The following is a 15,316-nucleotide window of genomic DNA, read 5'->3' on the forward strand; positions in this document are numbered from 1 at the left end:
CCTAGCGAGCATTCAGCAGAATATAAATCTCCGAAATGCTTCACCCACTCCGGTGCGGATATTGCTACCTCTATTGTGGGAGTACTATTATAATTAGAGAAGGGGGAGTTTACAACTATCCAGAATGCTGCTGAGTCTCGACTTAACGAGGTCGCACACAGAGCATCCCAAGTTGCATGTTTTATAGTATCTTTCCTCTTTCTTAGCGCCTGTTTATAAATATATCTGCATTCCTTAATTAACGTCCTATCTTTGTCTGGCTCGTGTAATGCATGTTTTAGATTTGAATATGCTTTCGTACACACTCCATTGAACCAGCTTACTCGGGGTTTTATGGGGCCTTTAGTTTCAACCCAGAGAAGTTTTTTAATTTGTGTGACGATTAATAAGAAATTATTTACAACAGCGCCATCCTCAATATTTACATCAGTACATGCCTCAAACTGTGGCCACGTGCTCTTCACTAGTTTTTTGAGAAAGTCCTCAGGGACTATGTTTGACCATTTTAAGGAATAGCCATTTTTCCTGGACAAGGTGATGTTATCCAATTGTACGTCAGGAGTACCTAACAGACATAAAGTACTATAAGTACTTTGCAGTACAATTCTAAGAGGATAATGGTCGCTCAATGAATTATCAAGAGTACTACAAGACTGTATCATTCCTCCATGTCTCACAGTCATGATTATATAATCAATCATTGTTGTAGCCCCTCTACCACAAAAAGTGGGGACAAATGGACATTCTGGGGTGACCAATCTATTTACAAACCCCATATCGGATCCGAACATGATTTAATGTATATGATCTCCACACTTGGAATGTTCAAAGTGGGACAAAAAAGTATCTTTGTCAAGCACAACACCACAGGTGCCTTTTTCTGCTCTTGCACATAGGGAGCAGTTAAAATCTCCTGCCCAAACTATACCGACATCTCTAGAACTACGGGTCAACATGGCTTTTATATGCCTTCCTAATCGTTTAAAAGTGTTATCCATTTCCTCCAACTGGACATTATTATAAAAATTTACTAAAACCAAGGAAAATTCAGGATCATTGGAAATATGGAGAATATGATAAAACATCATTAAAAACAACATCAATTTAAGTATATGACAACATGTTTGATACATATGTGCATAATCCCCCTTTTGCCCTTCCATGGGGTGAACGAATTGCTGGGGAAAAATAGGTCCTAAAGCCGTTAACATGATCTGGTTCTATAGACCAGGTTTCTTGTAAACACATAACATCCTGAGAATTCACAAGATTAATCCAGTTTTCGTTTCCCAGCTTAGACCTTAGACCAGCTATATTCCAGCTCACCAGTGCCAATGTGTCCTTCTACTTTAAACTGGCTAACGTACCCGGGGTGTCCGCAGGTTCCAATATAATCTCTCGAGATCTTTTTCTAGATAAACTAGACATACTAGGGGGATGCTCTTTTCTTATGGGATCTGTGGATCCTTCTTTATCCTTACTCTCTATCGCAATTAATTCACTCATGTCAGAAACAGGACCTATATTGATTGGGTTTATGGATGGTCCAGATTTTTGAGTGGTTATAATATCAGGGAGTCAGTCAATGTCCTCCATCCCTTGTAAAACATCAAACTGATTAAATGTTGGGACATTAAACGTGGTGGCCTGTCTATCCCAATCTACTTGCCGATAGGGGTTTGATCTAAATACCCTACAGTTCATTGATGGGTAAAAGTAAGACCGATCCCGGGTTTGAATCCCAGCAATCCCTCCGAGTGGATTCCACCCACAGATGTGTCTGACAATACGTCTATCTCTGAAATTTATAATTATACGGTCCCCAGGTGGATCGTTATATGTATGTCCAATCCAGGCCACTCTACGAACATTTATGATTTTTGCTCGTAGATGTCCTGGAAGCGGTCTGTGTGTATTTAGCCAGTGTACCACCGTATTTTTTAAAATTGCAAAGGATTCCTCTATATTATTCTGTAGTTCCGGGACGCCCGTCAGTACCACAGTGTAAAGCATTGACTCAGGTGGTAAGTCTATGCGTGGATGTCTAACCCTCAGGATGTCCATACTCTTTTTTTGGTGAGCCTCTTGCAGGGTTTAACCCTGTTTTATCTGTTAGAACCTCCCTTTCCACCGTTTTATTGGGGACTTTATTAGATGCCTGCGCTCTATTATCTAGGGCTAGAAGTTGCTCTCTTGGACGCTTTCCCCCTTCTTTTGCTGTGTTAGATGTTTTTTGGGGAGGTTTAGGGACAGTGCTAGCTATGGTAGGGTTTTCAGCAGAGGCTGCTACGTCCCCGTCCAAATCCCTCATATTGAGCTGTTTCAGCATGTCCAAATTGCCCAGAACCAATTTTTCTAGGGACTCTATTTTATTTGTAAGAGTTTTTGTTCTTTCCAGCAGTGGTAAGATTAAGGATCTCAGCATCTGCTCGAAATAAATCATAAAACCTACGGGGTTAGGTGGTTGAGTTTCCGGATCAACCATGGCACTATCAGTGCCACTATTAATCTTAGACATAGTTGGATAACACTTGCTCACTTCCCCATGTTGTCCCTGAGCGGCAAAGGCTAATTTTTGCTGTTTAAGTCTATCTTTACCCACTCCCCTGGTTGGCTTTTTAGTAGGATTAGTTTTTCCCTGAATACTTTTCTGGCCCCTCTCTCTTTGAGGGGGGTTCTCATCGCGCAGTTCAACCAATATGTTGGAATTCGTCAATAAAGAGGCTCCCGAGCCCTCTAAATTAATAACATCGTAATTTATAATAGAGGACTCCACCGATGTAAGGGGTGGTTGTAATGAAGGTGTTGATGACAACCTAGTAGCCGAGGGGGGGTTAGCGAAGATGTACATGGTATTTGAGGGGTACAATGGGTACCTGCGGGCCTAGGGAACGCTGCAAAGGAATCCATGAGCATTGAGTCTGAGATATTTGCCAGTGTTACAGAGGTGTTAGTAGTTAGAGAAGGTAAACACATATTAGGAGGCAGCGAGAGCCGTCTTTCAGTTCTCTCAATAGCAGTGACGACTACCCCTATAGTCTTCTGTAACATCCTGTCTATTGCTGTTAGGGTTGGCAAAGGGGTGGTGGTAAATTGTTTCCGTCTTGAGGTGGAACGCGTAGTCATAGGAGTGTTCTTGCCCATATTTCACAGGATAATGCACAACAAACAAATGTACCTTAAGTGCCCAGCGTACATCCAAGTCAATCCTGCGTTTGTATACTGGAACCAAGGGACAGGGCCCAGCCCAGCCACGATCTGCCACGGACGGCCACAGACGGCCCGTCCTTTGCCCGGGCTTAGCCCGGCGCTGCCCGCACGCGTCCCGCGACGCGTAGAGAGTGCTGGTCTGTTGTGCGCCTCCTGGCGCGTAGGTGGGCGTGTGCGGCCGGTCAGCTCCCGCTATGCCTTATGGGAGGTGTAGTCCCCCCCCGCTCTGCGGCCACAGGTGTTTCCAAGTTGCGGCGGCGGGGGGGACTAAGGATGGCAGGTAAGGCTCTCTCCCTGCTCGAGGAAGAGCACAGCCCAGGAGAAGGTTCAGCAGGTCGGCAGAGTTCCCCCAGGCAGCGGCAGGAACTCTCAACTGCAGCGGCGTCTCCCGTGTTACCAAAGGCACAGGTGTGTGTAATTGAAGCAGCGTCTCCCGCTCCGTTGCGAGAGCGCTGGTCTTTTGTGCGCCTCCTGGCGCGTAGGTGGGTGTGTGCGGCCGGTCAGCTCCCGATATGCCTTATGGGAGGTGTAGTCCCCCCGCTCTGTGGCCGCAGGTGTTTCCAAGTTGTGGCGACTGGGGGGACTAAGGATGGCAGGTAAGGCTCTCTCCCTGCTCGAGGACGAGCACAGCCCAGGAGAAGGTTCAGCAGGTCGGCAGAGTTCCCCCAGGCAGCGGCAGGAACTCTCAACTGCAGCGGCGTCTCCCGTGTTACCAAAGGGCACAGGTGTGTGTAATTGAACAACATGTCATCTGTTCTTTTATCTGCAAACATATCAAGTGTTTATACATCTGGCTTGATTGTGCAGCTGTCTGTGACCTATTTTTATATATTCTTTGAAATATACACGGATTGGGCTCTGAAATTCCCCGTAGGAGTGCTTTTCTCTCTCTCCGCATGCTGTTGGCTGTTTTTTTCTGGCTCATTTAGAGTGCTTGCCTTGCAATGCATGAAGGGCTCTTTTCATCTCAAAAGTACACTAAATCTTCACACATTACAGTCGTTAGCTCAGAGATGCATTGTAGACAAAAAGCATTGTTTTGTGTTTTATCGTTGCAGCAGACGTTTTTCAATTTCGGTTAGGACTCCTAAATCCGACTTATTGGCTATGCCAGTGCTTGTCTAGTGTATAACCCCCTACCCCTCCCCCCCCAACACACACCCCACTCACACACTCTCCTTTGCTGCATCTCCTCTGTTCTTGAAAGCGAAGATGTTATCTGCAGTTTTGCTTTAGCACTGGTGGTTGACCCTGCCCATACAATGGAGACCGAGGGACGAAAATCAGTTGCATTTGCACTCATCCTCGTGGTGTAGGCTTAGCCTTGTGTGCACTAAGTGAGAATTAGAAGTATGGCTGGGGTTAGTGTGCACGCGGTAAAATGGAGCCTATTTCTGCTGAGCACAGCAAAGCACTCAGAAAAGTGGTAGTTCCTCCTCACAGCTTCTCCAGCTCTTCTTCTTGGTCCAGAAAAGTTCTGAAATTCAGGGGTTTGTTCCCAACTTTTTATAGCCCAAAATCCTTTGTCCTCTCAGGCAGAGAGTGTCTGTGGCCAGCCAGAACCAGTTCTGCCCTCTCTGGTGTAGCTTCCTGCAGGAGGTGGAGACGGCATTGTCAGAGGCAGACCAGGCCATTCAGGTGAAAGGAAATCTCCTCCCCCATACTCTCAATGCAGCCCATGTCTATTCAGCCCTTTCCTGACCCACCAAGACTATCTGGAGCCACGGCTCTTCCCCAGCCCCTGTCATCCAAAATCCAGTCAATCCGCAAACCTAGCAGAGGCCTACTGGATGGCTGATCAAAAAAATACTTACAGGTAGATTCATCAAGCATTTTTGCGAGCGCAAACGGTGCGAACTGCAAAGATCGGCCGTTTGCGCCCGCAAAAATGGCATTTGGAATTCATCAATGGTTCATGAACTCGCAATTTGAAAAATCGCAAATAATTGCGATTTCTCAAATTGCGATCGCATTTAAAGAATCTCAATTAGAGATTCCTTAAATGCTATTCATGCACCTTTTAAAAATTGCGAATTCGCTATTTTTTGCCGCTATTTACCGCGAAGTCTGACTTCGTGGTAAATAGCGGAAACTTAAAAAAATGCACTTTAGTTTGTTTTCCCAAGTTGTATGTTACACACACATGTCCTTTGGACATGTGTGTGCGCAACATCAGTCTACATTGACATTTCAGGGGTGCTACAGGGTGTCCTTTGGACACCCCTGGCACCCTTGAAATTGCATCCTTATTTGCGATTAGCAATTTGCTAATCGCAAATAAGGACTACCTCCCCATTCATTCCTATGGGCCTTTAGGCCCATAGGAATGAATGGGGAGTTATTCCTTATTTGCGATTAGCAATTTGCTAATCGCAAATAAGGAAGCTGTAGGAATCGCATTTTTTTTAGCGATTTCTACATGAATCCCGTTTTGCGAGTCTTTAATAGCGATTCCTTAATAATCGCTATTAAGGACTCGCAAAACGGGACATTGATGAATCTGGCCGTTACTCTCTAAAAGTGGTATTTTCAAACGCAGAATGTAAAAATCACCTTCACTAAAAGATGCATCTTTAGATTCTGAGTTCAGGCATACTAAACTTTATTTTTCTACCTAGTTCCCAGGGCCAGTTATGTTTATAAGCTGTTATTAACAAACTTCCCATTCTCTGCTATGGGAGCAGGTAGCCTTGCAATCGTGAAAAATGAAATTGGCAGTATTTCACTATCCGGACATGCCACACACACACCAGGGCATATCCTACCTTTCACATACACTGCACCCTGCTCACAGGGATACCTTGGGACTACTTTAGGGGTGACTAACATGTAGAAAAGGGAAGGTTTAGGGCCTGGCAAGTGCAGTGGTGGGCCTGAGTAACCTTTTTACTGGCTACTTCCGTGGGTGGCACAACCCGTGCTGCGAGCCCACCAGTGGCATTGGATTTACAGGCCCTGGCACACTTGTTGCACTTTACTAGGGACTTACCAGTAAATCCAATGTGCCAGTCCTGGAAACACCAGTCCATAACACAATTTTACAACTGGGGCACTTACACTTTAACACTGAACAGCAGTGAAAAGGTGCACAGACACTAAACTAGCAAAAAAAGAGTCAAAACCTGGTGATCAGAAAGCAAAAAGACAGGGGAAACACTCCAAAAGATGTCAAGTCTAACAGTAATTGATTGATTTTAATACAATAAATATTTACTGTACACCCTATTGTTTACAGCACTTGTTTTTTGTGCTAAATTATAGCACGGACAGTCCTGCATTTCGTGCAATTTAGAATAAAGTTTGCAGAATTGTTGTCCTTGTGCAAAAGCAAATTATGTGACTGTCGCACACCCCATAACTTGTAAATCCATAACTATGCGGAAAATGCTGCAGCATTGTGTAATTATAATGGCTTTGAGTTTGGTAAATATCCACATTTTCAGGGACACAATGCTGAATGATGGTTAACATCAAACTCTAGGCACATGATAATCTGCACGTAGCACACATGCTTCTGACTGTCCCATCTTGGGTGCTGTTTACATCTACTGCTGTTGAAATTAGGCTTCTGTGTTTCATGTGACTTTTTTTTTTCTTATGACCTTTTGCAACCGTTGCAGGTTCTTCCTAAACTTCTCTCTTGGCGAACTCTTAGATTCTGCATCCGCTTTGCAAACCCATGTAATTTGAGGTGTTTTGGAGAATGAATGTTCGCCTGTTTAGTAATGTACAGTGTGTACAGTTGTTGGGGTGAGTTTATAAATTAGTGGCTGGAAAGTCATATTTTTAGGCTGTGGCTGTAGTCCGCTGCATATCAATACCTCATGTCATTTACAGACAGAAGCTAATTGCAAGAGCTGGCTTTGAAGCCCCCCTTCAGCCAGTGGCTTTCATGTGGTTTTCACGCTCTGCCATTGCTGGGATGAGCTGTCCATCAAGCCTATGGCATGTCTAGGCTGGTTACAATGTCCCATTTGCGTTTCAATCAGGTTTTGGTGACAGGGCATCAAGAAGTCCCTTTGTTAGACTTTCGATGCAACATGATGTGTAGCTTGAAATGTGACTCACTGTTTGTTCTTTTATGTGTTGGCTGACATAATAGAACATAGTACAGCACAACCTTCCGTAAAATGCAATTGCATGACACAAAATAACACACCTTGTCATGTTATTGCACAGCCGACACAAAATAGACAACCATAATACAACGCAGCACAGCTGCCCAGAGCAGACCCCAACACATCAAATCATAGCACTGCATTACATAGTGCAGCATACCACACCCTAACATGCAAAGCTTAGTAGAGCTTGGAGCAAAGGAACACACCCTTACATAACACAGAAGAGCACTGCATAACACACACTAACGTATGCTATTTGGAAACGACTCAAATTACACGTATAACATAACACAGCTTGACGCATCATAACACACCCTAACATTACACACAATTGTACAACATGAAACATATTGTACTGTAACACAGAACAGTATGACGTGCCATAACATAACGCAGTATAATGCTGCACGGAAAGAGATAAACACACTGTATCTTAACGCAGCATAAACACTGTAGCATAATGTAGCATGAAACAACCTAACACTTCCTAAATGTCACCTTAAAGCCCAGCATGAAATAACATAACACAGTAAAAAAAAGTAAAGTCCACATTTGTAAAGCGCACAATCACCCGTAAGGGTCTCTAGGCGCTGGGGGCCGTCGGGAAGATTAAGCGAGCTATTGCCCAGAGTCACATGGTGCTGGGCTAACCTGCCGCCGGAGCCGGGGATCGAACCGTGATCCCCAGATTCCAGCGTCAGTTGCCCTGGCCGCGGCGCCACACCTCTCCCTTACAGTACTATACAACATAACACAACCTGACATAAAACAGAATAGCCCAATAAAGTATAAGAGAACATAACACATTTAAGGCACTGCAGGACCATAACACACCCTAAACTAGAGCATTATGACTCGCCTCAACTCAGTGTAGCACTACACCACAACCTAACACATCACACTAGAAAAGCACAGCATAGCACAGCAAAACTGCTTTAGTTTCAACTAACTGCTGCAAGAATTTTATTTTGCTCTCCTGATGCAGCGTCTGTTATATTCCTGATGATTAAAAATCTATAAAAACTGTTTTTAATAAAAAAAATGTGTATCTCTGATTCCTCCAGTGAGCTTCTTAATGAACTTGTGCTGCAGCTCATGACTGCTGCTCGGGTCCCAGTTTCTTCTCTGTCGGCTTCCAGGGTTTCTTTGAGTTTGTGATTATCCTTCCTTATTACTTATAAGGTTCTCCTTAGCACCGGTTCAATAAAAGTATTGTGCAGAGTTTCTCCCCATATATTTAAACTTTAGAGTGGCCGACTTTGAAGCTGAGGAACCGAGTTCGAGACTGCGGGAGGCTCGAGCACCCTGTGATTCTGGGCAAACCACGTAATCTCCCCGTGCCTAAAAATGAATTTGTCTGTCTGTAATGCAACTGGTGCTCATGTAAGTAAAGCGCTCTTATACCTTCGGCCGGGTTCCCGCTATATAAAACTCACCCCTAACACTTCACTCCACACACCCCCCCCCCTACCCCCCCAATCAAAAATACAATTTTTTTGTAGTTTGCTAGTCCAGGAACGCTTCATCTCATGTACGAGAAACTCGAGGTTTCTCCATCTGCGACACCTGGAGTCCCTGAGCTCCAGGTACTGAACAGATGGGGAGCCAGGAGGATGCTGTCTCAGTCTTTTTCCAAGGTGTTCATACTGTTTGTAGTATTGAAGAAAGGACGCTCCAAGCCAGGTAGTTTACCACATAGATTTATTGAGGTGGTGAATTAGATACAGTGAGGTAAAGTCAGAGTCTAAGTAGGAGCCCCTCCAGGAGCAGCTTCCCTGCTGCTCAGCCCTTCATCCAACTGATTCACGCACGCACACATTCCAACCACTAACATTCCATCAGGCAGTCATTCTGGCTGAGCAGCAGGATACCACATATCTCCCCCCTTACAACTCAAAGGAAGGAAGTTTTAAAAGGCATCAAGAAGAGGCAAGAAAATAAGAGAATGAAATATAGTGAATTGTACACTGAAAGTAGGCGTGAAAATTAAATATGGAAAGGGCAAGCAGAGTAAGTAAAGTGGATAGGAAGTGAGAGAAAAGACAAGTACAAGCGACTATTACACCATCTTCCCTTCCACAAAAACATAAATACAAACCCATACAACAGACTAAAGAGGAAACCAAGTACTAAGATCATGTATGCTGGCCAGGCAAACAGGAAAGTACAGGGTGTTAGAAAGAAATTGAAAAAGTGAAATGAAGAAATAAGTACAGATAACAGTGAAGGAGTGGAAGACAGCCGAAGACAGACTTCATCCAACTGATTCACACACCCACACATTCCAAACATTAACATTCCATCCGGCAGTCATTCTGGCTGAGCAGCAGGATACCACACTGTTTATCTATTTCTTGACTTCCGGCCCTGGGTAGTCTCTCACTGCTACATGACTGACCTCTCGAACAACCCTTATTGCTAAAGACCAACCAAGGTCTCCCAGGGAGCCCAGCCGACCGACCTCAGCCCTTGATGTTTGCCCTTCAGCAGGAGGCCACTAAACAGATAAGTGACTAACTGCTCCCTATCGACATAATACTATCAAAGACTGCAGATTATAGTTCTGACAACACTAGTAATCTCTAAGTAAACAAAATGATTACTTAAAGCAGCACCAAAAAACACTTGTAAACATTGCATTAGCACGCTTGGGTCTATGGAGTAATTTTGATTTCTTCACAGCACATGAAAAATTAAAAACATGATGAATCTACAATCAGGGCTCTGACCACTGGCTTTGAAAGGTTCCAGGCCTGCAGATTTTCTACAGCGCCTAAGAGAACGGGTGACTGTCAAATACAATTACTCCCCTCATGGTTCGAGTAAAGATGTAAAAACTCTCAACCTCACAAAACTTTCCTTCACAATTATGGATAACTGTTGGCAAAGGTGAAATTATTGCGTTTTCTGTATATTCACCAAAACCAACCCTTTCAAAACTAAAATCTGAAATGTTAAGTGAAAGATGGACTTAACACAGCAGTCTTTTTTTCCGTTCTAATAACCAACTAGAATGCTAACATTATGCATTGATGACAAAATAAAAGTGTGGATTCCTGGTGGCCATATTTCTGATATTGTAGCTTGTGAATTTACAGAAATTCTGTTTGTCACACCCTGGTCCTGCATGTGCCATATGCCAATTGTAATGGGGTTTTCGTGTTGACACCTAACCTGGACTGATTCCACCAGCTTCTTTCACGTGGACTACTGAAAAACGTTATTTTTGGTCACTAGTTACCTTTTTTTTGTTTATATAGGTTTTAAGCAGTGAACTTTGTGGTATGGCTCTATAACACCGTGCCATACCAAGACCTCCAGGTCCATTAAAATAGGTTTTATGTCAGAGAAGCGGAAAAAATAGAACATTAAAAACATTAAATGTCTGCAATATGTAACCCCAGTTGTCGTCCAAATTATTTGAAGAAAAGTTGGTATACATTATTAAAAACTGGGTGCAATAAAATGGAAGCAATGCTTTTAGGTATGACAGATATTCTTATGTCTGATGCCTCCGGCCATTGAAAACCATACCTGTTCCTCCAAAGTACAAGCATGGAAGGTGAATTATAGCTCTGTCCTGCATATCGGGTATTACTTCCATATATTCTTATAGAATGAAGACCTGTATGTAGCCATTGGTACATACCTAACTCTCTGTTAATTGGATTGATTGTATGCATGTATTTAAATGTGCTTATTTGTGTGCTTTTGTGTTCTTTCCCTGTGCAGGTTTTCAATGAGATCTACCCTGTGTGGACATACTCCTATCTAGTGCTGCTGTTTCCAGTATTCTTAGCCACAGACTACCTCCGCTATAAGCCTGTCATTGTTCTGCAAGGGCTGAGCTTCATAGTCACCTGGTTCATGCTTCTGTATGCCAAAGGGGTGCTGGCGATTCAGTTCCTGGAGTTTTTCTACGGTGTCACCACGGCTACAGAGGTTGCCTACTATTCCTACATCTATAGTGTTGTGGATCACGACATGTACCAGAAGGTCACCAGCTACTGCCGGACTGCTACCCTGGCGGGCTTCACTGTGGGGTCTGTCACCGGCCAACTGCTGGTGTCCGTGGCGGGATGGTCATTCTTCAGCTTGAATGTCATATCTCTAACTTGTGTTTCGGTGGCCTTTGCCACCGCCTGGTTTCTGCCAATGCCGCAGAAGAGCCTCTTCTTTCATCAGCCATCCAGTGACCTTATCAACAAAGCGACAAGGGGTGTGGAGGGTAGTGACGAAGAGATTGAGGATATTGCCAAAACCCAAACTCTCCGCAAGCGGGAAGAGACCGAGTCAAAGATTCCACTTAACAGCGAAGCACAACTCCGTGGTGAACAGGTAGGTGCTGATATGGTACAGAAATACCAAAAACATGTTGTTAAATACGAATATGTGGAACGGAATACTTCTCTCCGGTCCCTAAGCAGGGAAAGTTCATCCAAGGCTTGAGTTTCCAATATCAGTACATAAATACCTGCCTTTGTCAGACTAGACTTAACATTTGAGAATGTTGCAGCGTTATTCACTGTACACAAATATATCCTTTTGAACTGTATATAGACTACTGTTTTGTGTTTAATGTCTCCAGATCTGTAGTACATCCTAGTAACATACCTATCAATGATGCAGCAGGTGCAGTGGCACCAGGGCCCAGGAGTCTGAGGGACCCATTGAACCCTGACTATTGCACCACTACTACCTACGGGGAGAGACAACAGCTTCCTTGCCTGTACTAGTGCCTACAACACCTGTGCTACGCCATTGGTGCCGCTCTGGTTTAGTCTCCTTGCTATGTGTGCCTTAGTTAAACACACTGTAAGGAGTTTCACCTTGCAAGAAAACTATAAAAGTACTCCGAAGGGGTTGACTTGGGCCTCATATTCCTACTCTTAGTTTCACTGCTTCTGACACCTTTCCCTTACCTCCGCTTGGACATCCTTGGCTGTTGCATTCAGTCTGCCCTTACACCCCTTTCAGTAACAAAATGGGGATTAGCCCAAATGACCCCACTATTCATGGGCAAAGAGAACTAGAACAAGGACAAAATGGTATAGTGTGGGGACTGATTATGAAGCCACTCATCTATCACAGTAAGCATTGGCGGCCTGCAACCCTCGGCAGCGCCCGCCCAAGCAGGTGGTAAAAAATCTAGGGGCGTGGATAAACTCTGCCCCTAGTTTTCAAGTCCAAACTAAAAAGGTGGCAGAGATATGTTGTGGGCTACTGCGGGGGCTCAAACCTTTACTGGGTTTTTTTGACCCGTCTACCTGGCAAGTCATCATCCAGGCCTTAATTTTGTCGGGACTGGATTATGCCAGCTCGCTCTATCTGGGGACTAATTAGGCAGAAATTTTGAGACTACAGAGAGCCAAAATTCGGCTGCTTGGACCTTTCTCGGTCTCCCTAGAGTGTGTTCTGCGGCGGATGCCATTCACCGTCTTCACTGGTTGCCGGTGGCCAGGCAGATAGAGTTTAAAGCTCTCTGCATGGCCTTTAAGATTCTGAAATCTGCCTCCCTAGGGATCTTGGCCAACCTGCTTTTGCTCTATGTACCCACCCGCCAACTCCGCTCTCTGGGGCAACACCTGGTGGTGGTCCCCCGGTTAAGGAGGATGCGCACTGGGGATGCTCTTTTTGCACCATGGCGGCAAAACTTTGGAACTCTCTTCCTTTACAGACCCGCAGCTTAAGCAACTACCTAGCATTCCGGAAGGCAATCAACACACCTCTTTCCTTTGCGTAGGCTCTAGTTCTCACCAGGGCCCCTGTTTCACTGCAGTCAGCACCGAGACACCTCTTCGCTGGGGCAGCTGTGCGCTGTATAACATTTTATAACATAACAGTGAAAACACCAAACACTGGTCAAAATTGTTTCTATTACAAAATGATGTTTTATTACTAGCAAAAGGACAAGCTAACTGACTGGTACTCTCGTTACTCCTACCTGGAGACAATACACAGATTGACATATTCACATGTACATACAGTGACACATAAATGACGTTTTTGACAACCATCATAAACACAAACCATTAGCTTCATTTTACGCTCCTGAACGAGTCTTTCACATCTAAGCATTAGACTTCAGTCTTCCATTTGTTAGGGACTTATGTGGAGGTCTTAAAAAATCAGTCTGCAGTCCATATTTGGGAGGTAGCCTTTCTGGGGTCAACATTCATTGAGGGCCGACTAGTCCTCGAACTTTTAGTCTGGGCCCAGTCTAAAGTTCCAGAAAATGTACTGGCCCTTGTTTTACATGAATATATTCTCCTGCATCCTTATTTTCACCTCTCTTCCAGAAATTACTTTTTTAATTCTTCCTTCTCAGCCGCTGCATGTTTTCCCCTGGTTAACGCTTTGTAGTTAAAACTTCGAACTCTAACTGATTCTCCAGAAACTGCACCGTTTGGTATGACCAGCTGTTTATCCCTTTGTCTGTTGGTTGTATGTTTGTCCTTGCGCTGAAAATTCCAGAAGTTCGGAAGAACTGGCTGCTGCTTATAAAGGAGCACGGTTATGTAGGTGCTGTGGATAGCAAAGGGTTGCTTGTGGCGTCAGCCTGTTAAACCCAAACTTCAGCATCCTTTGTTACACTGGCATTGGTGGTTGGATTATTATTATGAAGTTGCCCGACGGTCAAATATATATACATTCTATGGTTTTTGTTTTTTTTAACCACTTGAAATGTAACATAACTAATTCTGAAAACTTCTGTGGACTTCTAGGTCAATCCAGAGTAACTCAATCTTTACAAAAATGTGGTAGTTTTTATTTTTAGTACCAGTTTGTTACTGTGAGTTCAGGTGCATGCTTAAAATCTGCCTCTTTCTGCTTTCAAGATTTCATTCACAACAGCAACGGATAGAACTGTGGCAGTTAACAGGCAGCAAAACATCATATCATAGTTCAGTTTCTAATTAAGGATGGAATTCCCACTGCTTGAGCCAGACATTCCTCTTGGGTTTAGCATTTTTAATCTGTTTGTTGGATGTGAACAAAGACATTCTTGACTGCACTCAGTTTGCCTTAATCGTGGCAAGTGTACGTGGGATTAACCCCTGTTCTTGAAAATGTAAGCCGGCTGAATGGTCTTGTTCAAAAGGGGTACCCTCGCCTTTAGGAACTGGAGGGACCCCATACTGTGTACCAGATCTGCCAACCATGGACGTCCTAAAATTGTAGAACTCCTGTGACTGTTGATGGAGCAATATCATTAAACTATAAACTCTTCTGCACGGGGATATTACATTGTGTGTTTGGCTTCAGCATGTGTGCAAAAGTAACGTCCCTCAATCGGATAAAAACTTAATAAAAGCACCCACCAACTACAAAACTGCAAGCCATCCATCATATGTTGGGTGTTAATCATCAGTGTGAGAGGCCCAAAGTCCTGGTTCTCCTGGCAGCATAGGCAATGTGGTCCAGGGTGTGCGTCTGCTTGTTCAGTGGACAAGATGCTTCGAAATCTACTTGTCCTATTAAAAAACGCACTTGTTGATTTTAGTGCCATGCAGTGAGGTGACCGATTAGGTCCGCATTGATCTCATCGCTTTGACGATAGCGTCGCTGATTATGCTGGGGCTGATATTATATCGGGGCTCATTTTATATCGGCAAGAAACAACTGGGGGCTGGCTCTAATCAGTAAGGCTGAGCCGAAAATTTATATAACAAAACAGGAGTGCCAATACTGATATCAATGCTTTAAATAAACCAATATCCATCTAAATCAAGAAAAGAAATTCAAGAATGGAAATTGCTAATCAATAGCTTTTTATTCACAGGAAATTTTTGAAGAATATATTTCAAGATTTAATTCATAGTACAAAAAAGATCTGTATAAAAAAACACGTGGGACAATGAAACATTAACTAAACTTCCAACCATTCAAGCAAATTACACGCATATCACCAACAACCATATCACATTCACACAATCATAGGGGAAAAAATTATTATAGTACAACATGTAAGCAAGGTAAAGAAC

At 43.8% G+C, this 15,316-nt stretch overlaps 1 protein-coding gene across 2 annotated transcripts in view; it reads left to right on the forward strand.

Annotated features, from left to right (window-relative positions):
• Nucleotides 1-15,316, forward strand: part of SLC19A2 (solute carrier family 19 member 2) — a 74,983-nt gene that overhangs the window by 12,979 nt on the left and 46,688 nt on the right. For both annotated transcript variants that reach the window (XR_013599960.1, XM_078658318.1), the window contains exon 2: nucleotides 11,064-11,669. Coding sequence is in view for 1 of the 2 variants with exons in the window: in XM_078658318.1 (XP_078514444.1) it covers nucleotides 11,064-11,669 (606 nt within the window). In the remaining variant the exon portion in view is untranslated. The remainder of the gene's footprint in view (nucleotides 1-11,063; nucleotides 11,670-15,316) is intronic.

The sequence above is a fragment of the Lissotriton helveticus genome, chromosome 8 (assembly GCF_964261635.1).
Source record: "Lissotriton helveticus chromosome 8, aLisHel1.1, whole genome shotgun sequence".
Taxonomy (NCBI): Eukaryota; Metazoa; Chordata; class Amphibia; order Caudata; family Salamandridae; genus Lissotriton; species Lissotriton helveticus.